The sequence below is a fragment of the Scomber japonicus genome, chromosome 16 (assembly GCF_027409825.1).
Source record: "Scomber japonicus isolate fScoJap1 chromosome 16, fScoJap1.pri, whole genome shotgun sequence".
NCBI classification, from domain to species: Eukaryota; Metazoa; Chordata; class Actinopteri; order Scombriformes; family Scombridae; genus Scomber; species Scomber japonicus.
This window is the reverse complement of record NC_070593.1, coordinates 18071694-18091299: the sequence shown is the minus strand read 5'-3', so window position 1 is coordinate 18091299 and position 19606 is coordinate 18071694. Positions and strand designations below refer to the sequence as shown.

At 43.0% G+C, this 19606-nt stretch overlaps 1 protein-coding gene across 4 annotated transcripts in view; it reads right to left on the bottom strand.

Moving 5' to 3' along the window:
• The window catches only part of esrrb (estrogen-related receptor beta), a 39943-nt gene that overhangs the window by 5934 nt on the left and 14403 nt on the right, over window positions 1-19606 (bottom strand). For 2 of the 4 annotated variants that reach the window (XM_053335324.1, XM_053335326.1), the window contains 3 exons: window positions 14247-14363; window positions 8015-8125; window positions 7320-7481 (listed from right to left, as the gene is read on the bottom strand). In XM_053335324.1, the coding sequence (XP_053191299.1) occupies window positions 7320-7481; window positions 8015-8125; window positions 14247-14363 (390 nt within the window). Of the gene's footprint in view, window positions 1-7319; window positions 7482-8014; window positions 8126-14237; window positions 14364-19606 lie in introns of all 4 variants that reach the window. The other 2 variants (XM_053335323.1, XM_053335325.1) reach the window with 2 other exon arrangements.

The window sequence follows — 19606 nt, the reverse complement described above, 5'->3', positions numbered from 1 at the left end:
TATCTAGACTGCATGTTAAAATCTTCTGTTGCGTTATTTCCTTGTCTGAATACATGGCCATTAAGTTGGGCAGACTGTGGACTGGCCAGAGGGAAATTGTCATGCAAGCATGGACGCAATCTTGATTGCCGCATCAGGTTGGCATCACAATCACAGGCGAGGCTTTGTCTAGCCTTTTAATGCCAAGGAGGACTGAAGCGGAACTAAAGCATTGCTCCCAATGTGACAGCCTGTGTGAAGGCCTTGTTTAGGGCTTGTTGGAGAGGCTTTAGAGTTGTTCTGATACAGCAGACACCTCTCAGCCATATGCACACAGACAGCCCAGCAGCCTACAATTACCTTTGACGCTAAAAGTCCTTGAATTTAATCCAGTGTTGTGAGATGGAGAGGTGGTGTTTTTCCCTTGCTCCATCCCCTCTCTTCAGGGCCTAAATTATCGCTCCAAATGGGATCTCGTGTCGTTGCCTCGCCTTTTTCCACTCAATTTAATCGAGTAATGAAGTGACTTCCCGACTCCGCAGGTCACACGGCACTCCGGCCGCCGCACTCTGAAGGTGGCCCGGTTAAGTGCCGTCGGAGTGGGTGATTTCCTCTAATGAAATATCAATATTTACATCTTCATTTCCAGCCCACTGCCTTGGCGGGGTTTGACCAAACATGACACAATATTGACCAAATCAGAGAGGCCTGTCTGCGCACTTGAAGGGCCTTTTCCACTCCACTGCTGAGTGCACCAGCAGATTTCTCTCTAAAAGTCTTTGTAGCAAGAATGCAGCAATAATGACAATGCAGAGTTTTTCTTTGTTCACTTTGACTTAAGCATCCTGCTGATGGAGAGAGCACACATTTATGTTTTAAAGGGATTTTCATTTTCACAGTTAGAAAATGTAAATTAGGTCTATTCTGCATGACTATCACTAAAAATTCAATTCAATCTAGACACGGGTACAAATGTAAATATAGGTGACAGAAAACAACACCACAGAAAAGCCCAGCTGACCACTAACTGCATCAGCACACCATCATTCATGCCTCAAAGGGTAAAAACACGTCCACTAAGGACCAACAACAGAAGCCAAAACCATCATCTCTCCCTTTATCTCTCCAAAAGCCCTCGGCTGCAGGCAGGAGGGGGCAGCCCAAACCCACAGACGGCTGCTTCAAACCTCTCGCAGAGATTAATCAGAGCACCGTTTCATCTGCCAGAGCACAGGACGGTCCAAAATGAAATGCTGGAGATTTCTGTTGAGCTGGAGTTCATATTCTATTAATTTATTATTGTTTCCCTCTCCCCGAGGGCCATTAGCGCGGGTAATAAAAAGAGATGTAATTACGAGGCACGGTGGCCCCCTCCAGCTGCAGCCCCCTCGTAACTCACCCTCAATCAGACAACAGAGCAGACAGAGGGAGGGAGAGAAACGGGAAAAAAATGGCAAGAGAAAGAGAGAGAGGGAGAGAAATGGAGGATAAAAGAGAGGAGAAGATATGGGCCAAAGAGGAGGGAGATAAGGAAGAGAGAAAGGGAGCAGTGGTAAGGAGCGAAAGGGGACCAAAGCACGGGGGGAAAAAGGAAGAGGGACATAGAAAGAGGAAAGAGAGCAATTCTGGCTGGACAGGGGCTGATCTATCATGGCCAGCTATCAGAAGGACAAGCAGGCCCTGAAGACTTCTGCCCAGCGGCAATCTCACCTCAGCCAAGTCAAGTGCTCTCCAGGCTCCAGTTGGAGTAAAACTGCCCCTAACAGGACCCCAGAGGTTCAGCACATCTTTTTTTATAACCTCAAACTGGGCTGAATGATCACATTGCCACAAGCTTATTCTATATCAAAGCTTTCCATTTTAGATGGTATATTAAAAAAAGAGGACAAGGGGGAAAATGTATGCACCTCTGATTTGTATAGATTCCTCTGATCTGGCAGAGTGACATATGCGATGGTGTAAGATGTATAACCAATACAGGAATGAAGTCCAATTTTGAACAGATTCAAAATGGTGTGTGTGTGTGTGCGTACTGTAGGTTTGTGTGTGTGTGTGTGTGTGTATGTGTAACTTGCAGCTGCCGACCATGATTCTTCCTGAATTTACATGACAGTGTCAGGAGGACCCAATCAATAGCAGCTTGGTAATAAATTGCTGCGCTTGACATAAATAATTTGACCTGAAGTCCAGCTACATGTACAACACAAACAGCTCACTTTGCTGCAAGCTTTCCCTCGATGCTGATTTGATGACACAATGGCTGCTTTTATATTGGACAAAATCATGTCAATACAAACTAAATTGACTCTGGTGAGAAAGTGGCTGAAAATTAATCTTGTTTTTTTTTTCAGCTCCAGTGCTCACCTTCAGGAGAGTCGGCTATCTGGCTTCTTTCGACATGATAACCAGCCCATTATCCCATTGTAAGTAGCTGGGGAATGGGTGATTTGACCAGTAGCCTGTGAACGTTATGAGGTTGAAGAACGTTAAATACAGTAATCCCCTTGTTTTAATCTGCACCCTATGACCTCCTGACCCTAGCATCTAAGTCTTTAGCCCTCCCCAGGGTCCCACTGCCCAATACTGATGTTACATATCTCTGTTTAGCCCCAAAGACCAGGACGAATCAGCCTTTAATCATTGCCATAATTACACATAATTTATCCCCGCTGCCATCAAGCAACATTGCTTAATGAGGGATGGCGCTCTGCTGACGATCACTTAAAGGCACATCAACGTAGAAGATTTTCCACAGAGCATTTTATATCAAATATCACATATTCTACATACTGAAGATGCCACACTTTTCTACATGGACATACAGAGTCAACTTGGTGATAACATTAACTGTGCGCACGCATAATTATGATGCGGGATGTACTCGCTCATGTGTCACAGTAGCTAAACAAAGCCCTCCCCCACCCTGCCTGGCAGATGTCCCCTTCCTGGCCCTGCACACTCCCGACTGCCTGTCTGCCTCTGATACGCCCCCATCTCAATCTCCCCTCAGCTTTTCCGCCTTCCACCAGCTCTCTTGCCTTGGTTCAGGCCTCAGCATCCACCTGATTGCTCAATCTATCTTTATCTCCTGTGTTGAAGCCTACGTCAGAGGGTAAATTGAATATACTAAGAGCTGTCTGTTGGTGTCTATATTTAATAAAGTGCACTGATGAGGTGCTGATTTATTGCCGGGCAGTATTCACACTCTATTACAAGGAGATTACGCAGCTTGAGTGGGATCAGGCTGGCAACACAGTAAGTAGATTTCACAATTTAATGGCAAAGAGAAAACAGGAGCCCAGAGGGGGCTGGAGGAGGGTGGGCTGATGGGTGGGTGGGTGATTACGGTGGAGGGTTGAGCTGACACAAACACGACAACATACAAGATTCGCGATCTCTTTTTAACATCGCCGCCTCCATACTAACAACCAACACGCCCTGCGCTTGTCTGTCAAATGCGGAGCTGATGAGCTGGAATCCAATAAAGCACAGATGATGAATATTCCCAAAACACCAGTAATGAATAGAACATTGCAAACAAGGCCCTTTTATTAGATTCATCAGGTCTGAATCTAATATCAAAAAATGAAATAACACATCAGGAGGATGTTAGAATCACAACAAACAACAATCTATTTTCAAAAGCAAAATTTAAAAAAATCTAAATGGACTGAAAATAAAAACAAACTCCAGTGCAGTTCAAATGTTTAAAATTTTATGGGGAACATGTCAGAGCAAAAATATGTTTTATTGTGCAGGAGCAAAGTAGCAGCAGCAGCAGCAGCAGCAGCAGAGTGTCAATGTTTGCTTGGCCCTTTAGCCTTCAGAGAATTCCCAGCTGAAAACACTCCGGCCTAGGAAGCAGGGATGGGAGCCCCGCAAACACCAAACAACGCGCTCCTCTTGTATAAGCAGCATGCATAGCAGTTTTTACATATGAACACATGACATTCCCACTGCGGGTGGGAAGGAATGTGGGGTGACACAGGGCTACAGGGGTCACACTAGCATCCCGTCACTCCTGAAGAAGGTGGCAATGTCAAGGTGGTAAACAGCTTCCAGTGTACTGAAGCTGTCAGTATGCTTCATTCCTCCCTAAACCTCTTGGACAGAGTGAAATGCAGCTTTACAGGGTGCAAGGGGGCCAGAGGGGTGGACAGTGGACTACTATGTGTGTCAAAGGTTGTTAGCACCTTAGGAGCAACAAGCCATCTGTCAGCATCCCCCTAACACTGCTCCTAATGACCCTGCCACCCTCAGGCAACAGCCGTGTTAGACTCTGCTTCATGGTGCTATTTGGAGCAGTGACACTACTGTCCAAAAGCTCCACAGTTATTATCAGTTAATCAAAGGCAAATTCAGAATGAGGGCAAGGCTGTAATCTGACAATAGCAAACCTGTGAAATGGCTCTGGTTGTGTGGCACCAGCCTTCGATATCTACTTCATTAAACTAAAGATGACAAGTACACCTGATCTAATTGATAAACTGTGCTTCACATATGTATACTGACCTGTCATGATATGTTAAGTGGAGCCGAGATGACAAAGTTGACATTGGACCCTGTAAGGCAAAGATACCATCTATACTAATGATACAGCTTTGATGTTCTCCCATCGCCCTCCAATTAAAACTCAATTGGGCCACTCTACTTCAAATTATACCACTTTTGAAATGTGTTTTCAAACGTTAGCTGAGAATAGGGGAAATTAAAAATCAATTGGGGGAAGGTAAGTGTCAATTTTCATGACATTTAAATTGTTACATTTGGACTTTAGTTATTGGCCCATCTGTCAATGGCCTAATCAATGTGCTCTACTTCATAATGAACTGTTAATCTTTTTAATTCCATTGCCTAAGGCCACAAAAATCTATCAGAATGCAATCAGCAGTTTTTTCCCCCTTTCCTTTCTTGTCCTGGAGCGCATAAAGGGAGAAATATGGTATGAACGAAGCATGGTAGGTTGCCCTGGGGTACCACTGGTGCATGGAGTGTTAGTGCATGGAGTCTCACTCAACCACTGAACCGTCTCTGATCAGGTTCAGCCATGTACAACTCAATTATGCAGCCATTTCATGGCCAGAGGACACCCACTGTCCTAATACAGACACCACTAAAAGGACAGACACAGCACTGAAAGCTGAAATTGAAGTCTTTATTTTGTCAAATTGTATTTTTAATCTGTAAAGAATATGTGGGATTTTGTGATAAGAGTTTAAAAGTGAGCAAATATAAAACAGACGCAAGTGTGACTGTGTATTTATACAGAAGCAGATCAGAATAATCCATCTTGCAGGTGCTGTACATGATTTAGCACAGCTGTTCAGTTCCAGGTCTGACAGCAACTACTGCAACTACAACTCATAGGAAGGGACTGCCGTCATCCTACCTACATATTTAACATATGAAGACTACCGACTGGGATCCCTGGAGACCCCAAGAATAAAGTATTTTAAGGAACAGCTACTGTATCATAGCAAAATATTTATTATTTCTTCTCAAAATATTATTATTCATGCAATTAATGTCATCTAAAAATACCAGATTATCATTAATTTAGGAGAATTACAGTGTATTTGCATGAAAATATATACTTTTCTTTACTACAAACTAAAAAAGTACAATTTTTCCACAAAGCCTTCAAAATGACTCACCTAATAAATCACAGGTAGGATTAAGGTTAAATGATCATTATCGACGCATTTGGAATGACAAGTCCTGTGCCGCAATCTGTGGGGCAAATCCCATTAACATTATGAATCTATCCACTGTACAAAACGTGTTAGTATAATCTGATTAACACAGAGCTTCAACACTATGACACACACGAAATCCTGGTTAGCGTGTACACTAAACACGCCATCACCCAAACACACAATGATGATGCATTTCAGGATGCAAGACAAAAACCTTTAATGCTAAGTGTATATTAAATAGTATATAAAGACTATGCTTTATTGAGACATTTCACAAATCCTAGTCATAAAAAGTAGACAGCACAGTTATTTGGTGGCCTCAGATGACCTGTGAAATATGATTTTTCAATAAATTCTAAAAGAATGGCAGACACTCTCCATAATGTATCCCTATGCATGTATCGTACGCTAGTAATGCCTCCGCAACCGCACATTCTGTAGCCAGCATCCAGCATGGCAGAGTTGCTGTATTGTGCATGTCTGCGGTGTCGGGGTAATTTTTGGGTCACAATGATGAGAGTGTGTTATCGGGTCAGTCGTGATCCAGTCCTGCGTAAGCTCCTTGGTTAAACTCTCAGTATGCTGACCATGCAGGGCCCATGAGGAGTGATCCAAACAGTTTAGACACGTAAGGGACAGGGGCTGAGGCCAGGGGCTGGGAGCATATCCATCTCTAATCTCCTTACTATCAGATCTGTACCTGATTAATACCTCTCCTTCTGAGAAGTACTCTAATACCTTTTCAGTACAAAATGCACCTGCCTGAGGTCAGTCCACTTCACTTCACAGAAAATAAATTAACTGTTAATTTTATGAATCGGGCTTGAAAACGGTCTTCTGATTTAACTGATATGACACCAAAGCAAGCGCATGTATGTGTGTTTGTGCATGTGAGAGAGAAGGAACTGTATGTGTGTCAGTGTGCGTTTGTGTATGTGATAGAGAAGGAACAGTGTGTGTGTGTGTGTGTGTGTGTGTGTGTGTGTGTGTGTGTGTGTGTGTGTGTGTGTGTGTGTGTCTGTGTGTGTGTGAGTGCTGCATGCTGACAGCTCTGTGCCTGTCCAAGTTATGCTGATGAGAAGAAGAGGTTATGGAGGTGCCGCTGAGGGACACATTCATTTAGTTTGTTACCCCTCCATGCCTACAGCACAGTAATGTTATAGAGTTATGGGGGTCAAGCTGAAGATCAAGGAGAATCTGCCTCGGTTGCAAAAAAAGAGCGGCTAAACAATGTGTTCTCTGTCAAAATCAGTGGAAAACTCTTGAAGGAAGCAAAATCTCTGCTGACGTGAGGCGCTGTATCCTTAATTCAACAGCCTCTTATAACACCTCGTCTATCAGAATGTCTATGGGGCAAGGAAGAAACATGATTATGCCCATCAATAATTCAATGTGTGTGTGCTTGCGCTTCGTGTTTGTTCGTGTATGCATGTGTGTCTGTGTGTGTGTGGTATGATGTCTTGATTAATTATCAAAAAGTGTGTGTGCATGTTTCTTTGTACAGTGTGTGTGAGAAAAGGGGCAGAGAAAGATAAATAAAAGGAGAAAAAAAGAAAAGAAAAAAAAAAGCCTAAAGTAAGACCGAGCAGAAAGGTTAAAAAGCAGAAGAGGAATAAAAGGGAGCAAAAATCATTTGTTTTATACCTGGGATGTGCTTGGCCCAGCCAATGATGACCACCAGCTCGCGGTCAGCCAGGTCGCACAGCGTGGTCAGAGCCTTGATGTCGCTCTCCGGCATGGTCGGGTCAGGCATGGCATAGATCTTCTCTGGCTCTGCCACCAACAGGTGAGACACTATCTTTGTGACTGAGGATACAGGAGGAAGAAGGGAGATGTCAAAGCAAAGTAGAGGTCAAAGGGCATATCATAGCAATGCTCAGTGAGGCGCAAAGATGCACCGCACTGATAAACATTGTACACTGGTGCAACTGTAACACGGTCCAACGGTGGTCACGCTTTCACCGTTTCTTTCTCATTCTCTTTATGCAAACTAATGGATGGAGCCTGAATTTGTGTGAGTGAAATTAAGGCACTGAAAGCTCTTATCCCCACAGGGTGTATGCAAGTGGAAAAATGTATGTGTGAGAGAACATGAGACACAAGTATCCTCGAGCACTCCATCGTTGTTTAATATCGGTCATATGCTCAGAGACTTATCATTATTCAGCTCTAAGCAGAACAATAACCTGGCCTATATTTCTGACCAAAGAACACTCAACTGTCCAAACATGGGAGAGACAGGGGAACATAAGTCTGGCCTAGAATTTCAACTTAGTTTTACCTGCTTACTGGCCTGGCGGAGGAGGGAGACAATGGGCTAGTGACAAAGCGGTACTCACGAGGTTTTTTGGTGGGAGGGGGGAGCGTCAATCCCAGGTACGGGTTGTTTTCTGTGTCCAACCTCCGCTTGTATTTCTGTCTGCCCCCTCGCACGCGGTCCAGACGAACCCCTGGGGAAGAAACAACAGGAGAGACACGTTGAGATGAAGAATGCATCTTTTCCAGACCAGGTCTTAAAGGATATCAAATACATGAAATTTAACTAGGTCGAACAAACTGCAAGGATACAAAAAACTCTTATATATAAAACTACACATTACTAGTACATTACAGTATCACAAAAATGTGTGTGATTAACTGTGCTGGTCTCTAACTTACAGCATAATGAAAAGACTGCATAGTGGTATAAAAGTGTGTCTGTGTAAGCATCCATGCCAGTGTGACTGTGACTCTGTGTGTGTGTATGTATGTGCGTAAGTGCGTGTGTGCGTGTGTGTGGATGTGTCAGAAGCACCGCTGCCTTCCCATATGCGGTCCATGCCTGGCTGGTCTACTGTGACACAGCTGAGCCCAGAGCAGGTCTAAACATATGAATATTTAACGCAGGGTCAATGATCTCACAGACTGGCCCTCTAATTATTTAGCTTTTGGGGTGAGGCAGACTGCATACTAATTAGCTGCCAGCTACATGCCTCTTTCCTTGTGTGTGTACACATGTGAGTGTGTGTGAGCTCAGGTGTGTGCTCTTTGGGATCCAGAGAAAAGGAACTTAACCAGCCTACAAGCAAAGACATAGTCCCATACACACAAGTACAAAACATCCGCTGTCATACTGCAGATAGATAACTAGGTATTGCTTTCCCATAAAAGACCCTTATTTCACCCCTCTTTCACTGGAGTAGCACTGAGGCCTTATCACCCCCAGCCACACCTAGGGGGCCAGGTTCCACACTGATACTGTAAATGTCAAGCCGGCCTCATCATAACATAAGTTATTTATTATCTCATTATTTGATAAGAATGTTTCCATTTGGATGTCTTTTCTATTCTATTAATTTTCAACATAGTTAAAATATTTCATCTATGCTGTTCTATTTATTTGATACCACCGGGCAGGTATTTGGTTATTTAATGTAATTGTATGCAAACATTTATATCCTGCTTCCCTATATTTGGACCAGCGTGTCACTGCTACGATACAGCCTAAATATCCCTGATATCTTAATCCTGTCAAGAGGGAGAATCCCTTCAATTTACCTGGTATGCATAATGTAACCCCCAAACAAATTTAATACTAAAGGGTGGATGAGAAAAGGCTCAATGAAATGCTTGTGGTGGAGGAGGAGTTAATTTGTCAGCCTCCTGCGTCCTCTGAGTGAACAACACCCGCAGCCAGAGCACTTCCTTGATGATTTCATCACTTTATAACAGGGAGGACGGTGTCAAACCTGGGCATTGTGTGGCCACTGCAAATGAGCCTAATACAATTTGCCCATCAGCAAGTGCTCTTGGAGAGGATGAGTTTGGATGTGTCCCATGCACGGTGATTGGAGGTCGCTCGGTGAATGGGGGGAAGGAAAATCAGATGATATAAGATAGAACCGGTGGCCTTCATTTAACAAAGAGGAATTCAATGATGGATTTATGCAAAATATCTTCTTGATTTTCACCACTTATCTTACATTGCCGTGGCCCCACTCCACCACGCTGAATGAATACGGGGAGGTTCTGGTAAACTGTAAAATAGAGATTTCTTCTACATATATAAATTATTTGATTCCCTAGAAACACAAATCTGATTAGGATTGTCTTTCAATTTCCTGACACTGACAACCCACTAACCTAATTACCCCCAATTCCCAACAGAGCCACATCCTTCCCAGCTAGCACCAGGGAATCATCTGATGGCAACAACCTATACTTTACACACACACGCACACACACACACACACACACACATACACAATGACAGTTTCACCTTTATGTGTATCAAATCAAGAAATAGATTTTTTTGTGCAAATCTCATCTGTGAAGGTGTCTTGTGAATAGTTTTCAAACATCCTCTACCTGCTGCTCAGAGTGAAGTGTTTAACAACTTTCCAATTCAGTCAGAGATGGCAGCGTTACTACTGTAGGGATAGCAAATTCCTCTCTTGGTCAAATGTGATGTCACCACTTTCTCTAGTTTATTCCAACTCTACCAATGAGCTCAGCCACTGCCAGGTGGCTACGCTCCGACTCTCCATGATCCTCTCTACCGGTTGAGTCATGTGGCTGTGTCAGTGTCAGCCAGTGTAAAGCCAGTGATGAAGGTAGATGGGTGCCTCTTTTAATTAGAACAGTCCTGGCCATAATTAACAGATGCTGACAGGAATTAAAGCTTGGCACTAACCTGTCTCATTTTACTGTCCAACAGGCCCAGACACAGGCAGAGAGGAAGAGAGAGTGATTAAGAGCAGCTAGATGGATTCATTCACTCATGCTGTCAGGCACTATGGACAGGACTTTATAGGGGCCTTTGTGAGGTTCATATGTCCCGTTGGTGGCCCTCAAAGCTTTAAGTGGTCTGACTCTGACCGCTCTGTTGTGCTCCCTCCAGAGTAAACAGTAGATGTGTTATAAATGTGCGAAGCGAGTTGAGTACAACCTCATCCAAAGTCATCTCACTGTTTTATGGCCCACAACACCATGCAGCGGGGCTAGCAGCGGGTGAGCTCGGGTATCATCTCTTCAAAGCAGGGTGCTGGGGGAGAGGGCTTTTGGCCAAGGCGGCTGGCATTTGTGCACGGATTAGCGCAGGCCTCCGGGTGGGGGCTGGGGCCAGCTGACTTAGGGCTCTTCTTTCTCTCCAAAAACAATAATAATCCCCTTCTGAACACACTCCTACAAAAGGGCCTGTCTTCACTCACTTTGTGTAGATGGCCATGGTAGGGGGCCCTTATTTTGAGTCTCTCACCTGTTCTGGGTGTCTCTCCCTGGGGAAAGTGTCAGGATGTCTGGGATGGTTGGCAATGCCAAGGGGGGCTTAGGCGGACCCTATTTTAGCTGGGAAAATCAGAAGGCCACATGGCAAGGCATGGTGAACCTTGCCTTTCAAGGAAGCCGCCCAGCTAAACTGCCGTCAGCACTATTTCAAAGGGCCCCTGTTGCCAGCTTTGCATGCTTGTAAGTGTGTTGCAGCATTTTTAATCACGAGTGGTGATGAGCGAGGGTAGCGGAAAAATTGTCACGCATTGCCCCCTCCCCATCTTCTGACCCCAGGGGCTGTCATACTGACACCCTCGTCACAAACTACATTTACAGGTTAGCTGCAAAATCGCGGGTCAGCTGACATCCCTGCTCATACTGCTAATTGAAAGCACTAAATGGTGCTTAAACCACACTTAAGATTTCTCTAAATTACAATATTCTTAAAACTCACAAATGAGGTTTGCAGCAGTGAATGCTTCCTTACAACATATTTAAACCATTACCATTACTACAGCTTGGAGGCAGACTGTATTTTACATGTCTAGTATTTCAGGAATTATACATGTGAGTGTCGTGTGGTTTGTGTGTATGTTCTCTATGTTGTATATGTGAATATGACGGGTCTACTGTGGCATGTGGTTCTTCTTTGCATGCCAGTCTGCGAAACAATGAGAGGTGTATTGTATATCAGCACAGACACTCTCTGCTCCTTTGTTCAGCAAATGCTCATGGCTGTCACCATGTTCTCTTACAATAAGACAAGATACTTCCGACCTTTACACACCAGCACCGCTAGGACAATGGAAAAAATAGGTCTTGGTTTTGGTCAATGCTGCAGATGTGTAGATAAAAAATATATATGTTACTACACAAAAATAAAGCTGTTTTCTGCACTTGAGTATGTGTGCATCCATGTATGCGGAGGCATCTATGTGTGAGGGAGCTAGGGAGAAAGGAAGTGACTGCAGAGAGCAACTGCCACTGAATGATGTCAGTGTAATCTCTCAATAGTATCTTGTCTTGTCTCTTGCTCTAAGCTCTGATCCGTTTCCATTGATCAGAGGAAAAACCTGTTGCCCCTGACATTTGATTCTTCTATTGATCACTTCCTCCTTTATACAGTCAAGGGAAAGTACAGCGACTCAACTAGACACAGGGTTTAGGTAGGTCTCCTGTAATCAGACCGCTGATCTTCGAAGACCATTTTCCTTACACCTATTACTGCACCTCGAGATATGAACTAGCTGACTGAAGCTTTTGTGCGACTGCTACCATGCGGACTTCACTTTTGAGAGTATGAATAAAAATAAAATCCAAATGAATTTCCTCAGATGCGTCTGATATTGTTATTCTTTCAGAGACAAGGATGAATTTAAACTTCTGTTTCATCTTCAGACAGTTGGGGGGCAGTACTGTACTTTGTTGGAGCTGTAAAGTTATAATTAGGTGATTTTCCACTGAGACACAATGTGACCTTTCTGCAGTAATGAAAGTAAGTGGCAACCTGAGTCACATGAGCGGAGGCCATCTCCACACTCTGGGCCTGAGCATGGCGTTGAGCTGACGGCTTCATAGAGCTTACAGTGAACACTGACCATGTGTCTCTATTTCCATTTCGTCTTGGTGACACTTTAAAGTGCCAGGCCTCAAAGCAAAGCTTACGCAAAAAAAAATTATTTTACGTCTCTCTGTTAATCGTGACAAACGTATTTAATGATTTTGACTGTGATAGATGTCAATTATTTGAGAGGGATCAACGACAACACCTGCACAATACTTCAGTCCGTGACAATAGTTAGAGTGTGAAAGAGGAGGGTCATTTTTATTCTGGGAATGTGCTGAATACACAGAAGTGTGCATTAGAACCAACGGCTTAGCCGAAGTCTGCATATTTGAGTTTTACACTCTTTTTACTCTGACCTGACACTGGTCATTCATTTATAGCCACAGCGACATATTTTTGTAGTCTCTTACGCTCCAAGATGATATATTGGCATAAATTTTTCATCAGATAGTAATGCGATTACTCTGTCTTTCTGGCACTGAGGCTTTATCTGGCTGCATGCAGTCCAGGGGATTCGGTTACTGTGTGGAGATCCATATGGGTTATGACTCTGGCTTCAGGTGGCGGCTGAATATATATGCATCTATAAATCCCACTCTTCAATGAATAATAGGAGGAATAATGTCGGAACATATATACTGCAGTTTGACAGAGAGCTTAAAAGTGGAAGATTTTTAAGAACTTTTATTTTATTTATTTTTATTAGGCCCTCTATCAGGCTGGGTATTCATACCACTTTATAACCATGAGGGATAATCATACTTTACACAACATAAGTGCTGCCTGACCCACATTTATCAGCACTTGAGGAAAGCAAAATAAAATACAAAAAGAATAAAAAAACAATAACATGTTTCAGAGTCCCTGGGTTGCTCTCAGAGGAGGCTTGAATAAATATAACACTGCCACTTCACCCCAAGCCACATATCTTTCATTATTCATTTGTCTGGCCTTTTTGGAGCAACCAACAAGTGAGAGAGAGAGAGAGAGAGAGAGAGAGAAAGAGAGAGAGAGAGAGAGAGAGAGAACGAGAGAGGCAGGTGAGAGCACATCCACTAATGCATTGGGGTAAGGGAGAACAGATAGGTGCCTCCCCCAGAAGAACGGCCAAAGGTCTCAAGGGGTTCAGTGGGTCGGGAGGGAAAAAGAAACCCAGCCAGACAAATCCATCGGAAGCATGTTTAATTGTCACAGAATTCCCTGCTGGCATGACTTTAAAAAACCATCCACAGGAAGAGAGCTGAGATGTTCGGAAAACATTTAGTGGATCAATATGGCAGGGAGAGCTGAGACTGTGCCGAGTGTGTGCTCAGGGACCCGGCCTGAGCCTTTCCAGGCGGAATACTGTTACATTTCTATTACTCAGACGGTGGGATCAACCTATTCAGCATATTTCTGTCCCCAGCTCAACTGCACGTTATTTACTGCTGTGTAGGTACGGGGAGAATGGGGTGGGGTGGGGGGGGGGGGCTGGCAACTGTTCTGTAGGCCAGCCAGTTGTGTGTATCTCTCACTCTGGGCTTGTAGAAGGCAAACACTGTGTTACTCATTCCCAAAGCAGCGTGGGACTCAACGAAATGACATATCTCGAGAAGCGTGTGATGCTGTGATATTTTACTGGCAGCTCGCTTATCAAATGAAGGGAGGTCACTTTGTTTGTGTGAATGTTGTATGAAAGGAATATACCAAAAATAGGTGCAGCATTGTATGTGTATCTGTGGGTGCAAGAATAAATAAAATGTTCTTACTCTTCTTACCTTCTTTGAGCATCCCCACTTTGAGGCATTTCATGAAGCGACAGGCCTGACATGATTTGCGTCTCCGTTTTGTGATCTCACACTCATTTGTAGCAGGACAGCTGTATTCTATGTTACCTGAGAAGAAGAAGAAGAAAAACAGGTCAGCACCAACAAAGCTATAATTGATCAAGAACCAGTCCATTACAATTTGAATTAAACTGTTAGATATTGGGTACAATATGAAGTGGTTTCATTCGTCACTAAAAGAGAACCAATGCTACTGCACTAAGAAACACCAGTGCATACTCTCTGTACTTTTAGATGGTCTATAATAAATCATTTTTTTCCCAACTAGGCATGGGCACTAGTTAATCATACAGATTCCCGTTGAATCCATTTTGATAGTGAGTAGGTGGCTCAGGTGTCCTCCAGCTAAAAGGCTCCTTCCAGCACTGAGGGTCCAAAGAAGGAGGAGGTACTGGGGTAAGAGGTAAGGGGTGGAGAAGGGGGGGTTGAGGTAAAGCTACAATAGTCCTTCAGGACCCATCAGTAGACGCCACACTGGTCCAACACTAAATTGGCCTCATTAATTCTGTGCATGTCCCCTCCGGGCCCCGGGCGCAGGCCGTGCCCCCCTGTGCTCACAGGGGTCTGCTACTGCCTCAATAGCAGGCTAGAGAGTCAGACACACTGCCCCTGACCACTTTACATAATACTCCAGCAGATCCAAACCTGTTGTTACCACTGTTGCCATTGTTGACTATTTACATAGTGTACAGGCAAGAGGCCTTATGCATTATTCAGCTGCAGCATCTGATTCCAGGACGGAGCAATGAAAAAGAGTTTCATTGCTACACAATAAAAGAGCCGGTTCTGCTCTACTCTAACATTAGCGATAGAAAGGGCAGGATATGTGAGGCGATTCCTCCGCTTCTCTCTGATTCCCTACATTTTACTGTATTCAGGGGTTTTCAATAAAGGGTTTCAATATAATGGTTGCTTCAGCCTAGGAATTTGGATCATGCTTATTTTGAATGGGCTTTCAGTCTTAAAGCTTTTGACATTGGTATTTTTCTAAACTTTTATTTTTTTAGATTTATGTCAGTATAATACAACAATAGATTGTTGAATAATGAAAAAAAATCTAATTTAATCATCATAATTATCTCAATATTTTTCCCTCATCCATTAAAATATATGTAAGAACATCACATGTGAATACGCTATCTGCTGAAACTACAAAACACACACATGCAGTACAGTATATTCCTCCATGCAGCCAAGTGTGTGTTAACGGAAAGACAAATATCCACACATCAACACACAGGACTGCATCCCATCATCCTGTAGCTGCTCCACAGCTCTGACCCTCACTCCATATTTCTGTACAGAGAAACGGAAAGCTGTGTAATATTCCACCGGCGTTCCTCCACTAGCCCTCCAACACCCTTTGACAACTTATGCAATTATGTTAACATTATTGGACAGATCAAGTGGAGGGTCCCAAGATGTTATAAATAATTAGAAATTCCTCCTTATATCTGGGTTAGAAATCATTATGCTAATTCTCCTCATCTCTTTGGGATTGGGGTAAATAAAGGTGTGAGGGAAGCGGCTGATGAGCTCTGATTGTCTTTCCTCTGTCTGTTTTCTCTGTTGTCATAGCAGAACCAGACCATAATAATCCTATCCATTTCCCATATGCTAGGAGGAGGCAATCAGTGCAACACGGTGCTGGATTCAATTCATGGAGGGTTTTTTTTTTGTTTGTATTCCCATTATACATTAACCAATCAGCCATTTGCTACTAAATTAATAAATAATAACATGGCTTTGTTTGCAGATCTAAATCTTTTGATATTCATTTCATATTATCATTCAAAAAAAAACCCCAGCAAACCACATGTGCATGCTCCACTGCAGGTTTGGCTGCATGACCAACACGTCAGAGTTGACCCTGTGCGTCCCTGAGGACACTTTGTTTTTTTTTTGTTTTTTTGGAGGGGTGGGGCGTTCTCTCCACCTCTCCTCCTTCCCCTCCTTTTCAGAGGTGCTGGGAACACGTGCACAAACCACACCTGGCAGATAGTTGGCCCTTTGATATCACACACTCCAGAAACAAAAACAAGCATGTGCTTCCACATGCCAGTGCTACTGTGTCCACCTGTCCTGTCAAGCCCTGTGTGTGTCTGATGTTCTGTCAAAGGCGGCTTCTCCTAGCTCAGTGAGGAGAGAGGGGTGGATTAACTAATTTCATCTCTGCATTTGGTTTATATTTAGGAGAGGGAATGTCTCAGTATCAGTATACATATAGTAAGTCCCAATTCATAACATGTCTAATACCTCTTAGCTGATCTATAATCAGAATAAGCTGCGGCCTCTCTGGATTTATTATTTTTATTAACAGTCATACATTAGATAACGGCACAAAGGGAAGCTTTTGGAAAACACTATGAGTCCCACATTGATTACAAGTATTTAAACACGTGTACTAACGCCAGAGAAAAGCCTCATCTAGGTTTGAAGTATATCCTTTTCCATCAGTGATGTGTTTGAACACAGCAGGAACAATCCTTTAATTTAAATGACGGTCAATTAAAAAATCATTTTAATTAAACTTTAACAAATGTAAACGATACAACAACAAACAGACTGGGTCTTAAATATAATTGTTGAACAAATGTGTTATTATAGATTCAGATTTATGTATTGAACAATGTTTGCACTTTTTTGTGAACAGAATAAACATCAGAATGTAACTGCTGTAGGTTATTGTGTTTATTTATATCTACTGTATCTTTTATATATCTGTCTCTTTCTTGAGGAAGAATGATATTGAAGTTGTTTGTTGTCTCACTTACCTCAAATTTCATATACATATAAAAGTCTTCCAATTTACTTTAGCAGTGCAGTCCTTGAACAGTAGTTAAATAAAGTTATAGTTAAGTACTGCTTTAAATGAGGATTTAAATAAGGATTCAAATGTTGCATTTTACGACACCCATTTATCAAATGCTTTACAACAACCTTGTCATTCATAAATGAGGTCCAGAAGCACTGGCTTTCAGAGAACAGTATGGAGGGTTTCACTTTCAGAAATGAAGCATACTGGCAGGAACCCCTTTAACCCGAGGGCCATGCTTGGGTGTATCTGTCTTTAGAGAGGTTATGGTATGGTTACCAATAACATTACAGAGTGAAGGGAGAAGAAAAAGATTTCCCTCCTTCTTCTCTTGATAAGTATCTGTCTCAATCTATTTTATGGCTTTTCAGGACCCATGCCAGGGCACAGAGGGGAAAGTCAGGTCTTGTAAGTAAATTACAGTAAAATGGCAGGTATTTCTCATCAAAATCTAAACTGACTTTTACAGGCTTACTGTCAAGGTCTATTACTTCATATAAAAGAGGGCCACTGAGTTCAGTTGGTTTTCAAGCAATTTTACACTTGGGTTCAAAATGGGAAGAAAACACGATTCAATAAGAGATTTATGTTTTTGATTGGTGGGGCACGTGAGGTGCAGGGATGGGGGTATGATTAGGGAGCAATGAGAACAGAGGTACTTCTGGGATGGATGGAGATCCAGGTTGACATTAATTTGGGCCTGGTCTTGACTAATGTAACTATCTCCACGTAAGAGTTCAAGGGGCTTTTCGCTGGATGAATAGGTGACAGAAGATGGATTTTCCATCCACTTTTGTTGAAAATGTAGAGGCATCAGCTGGGGAGGTACAGAGGGGAGAGTGAACCGGGTGCAAGGAAAGCAAAAATGACTCAATCAACAAGTCAAATGATTAAAAAAAATGTTTTAAACTAAAGATAAAAAGATATTTTAATAGCTTAAAAAATAACTACTAATTATCTGTGAAGAATCAAAGGAAATACACGGTTACACAAGGTGAGTGCAAGGTGATAACAAAACTGTCATGTATATGTTCAACATTAACTTAGCATGTTGTTTGCCCACAGTGCTATAGAACAATGTGATAAAAGGCTGGAAAAGACAGCTCCTTTGTTTTCTTCTCATTAGAGAGGGCCGTCTCACACTTCACCCTTGACTGCCTCGTTATTCCTTTAATTAATAAGTTCTCATCAACAGCACCTTCTCATTCTTTCAAGGGCTCTACATCCCGCTATTTACTGCCTCCATTTTCCTCCAGCAATCCTGCATGTGTTTCTTTTATCATTTCGTAGGGATTTCACCTCCCCCAAAAAGTCCCTGCGTTCTCCTGCCTTCTCTGCCTGGGACCCCTGTCTGATTATTATGCCATTAAGCCTCTCCTCCTCTCCTCTGAAAGAGCAGCAGGGTCCCTCTCCAATCTAAAGAAGTCCTGGTTTTTTTCCCCCCTTCTTTCCCTGAAATTACCCAGCGACGCGTGCCTGAGTTTCTAATTGGCATGCCCGTCCCTGGAGACGGCCCCCTCCCTTCTTCCTAATGAAAAGCCTCGGCCTTAATTACACTTTCCAAACGCTGATTGTTATTGACAAAACTCCTGTGGCTCGGACAAACGACGGCAGATTAGCTCCATTACAGGCAGCCCTCCAAGAAGAGAAAGAGAGGGATTTCAAATCGACAATGCAAAGTGAGGGGGGAAAAAAGAGCAGCTTTCATTTTTTTTCTCCATGTACCTTCCTCTTAATTGTTTGGGCCATTGCTCCACTTAAGATGTCTCTTTCTTCCCCGATGCCTCTTTTCTGTTCCATTGTGTTGCCGTCAGTGTTCTTTTAGTGAGAGGACAAAAGCCCAGTTATGTTACTTGGGAGAAAATGTTCATCTTTTGTCAATAGACAGGATTGCTGATGGCAGCATGGGTAAACAGGAGGATTTGGCCTAATGCTTTTGTTTGTCTGCAAAAGGTACATAGACTGTCTAAAGCTGATAGGGCTGTAAGGTCCAAAATCAACACCTAGCATCAAGACAGACAGCCTGTTCTCCATATAATGCCTGCAATCATTTATTAATGAACATTTACTGAAAGCAATGGATAAAATATGTCACATTCACTTAGCTTCAATATCAAATTCCTATTTTTCTCCAAATCTAATCATTTCATTTCTCCATACCCAAACCCTTCAGTTAATTTTGCCTATTTTATCTAGTTTTTCCACTGCATGTATTCCACTACTAAGCTGACAGGGCTCAGACCTGGGCAGCTGTGCCTGTTGTGCAGATTTTTTTTCCAAGCCTCAACAATATCTCCGTCTTCATGATTAATCTGGAGCAGAGCGCACAGTTTCACAGTGGGGGGCCTTTCATTGCCTCTCTAATGAGAAGCTGTGATACATCATGCCTTGCAGATAGCCAATCGCACCCTGGTCTGTAGGCGCGCGCGCACACACACACACACACAAAACAGGACAGGACAGGACAGGAATAATA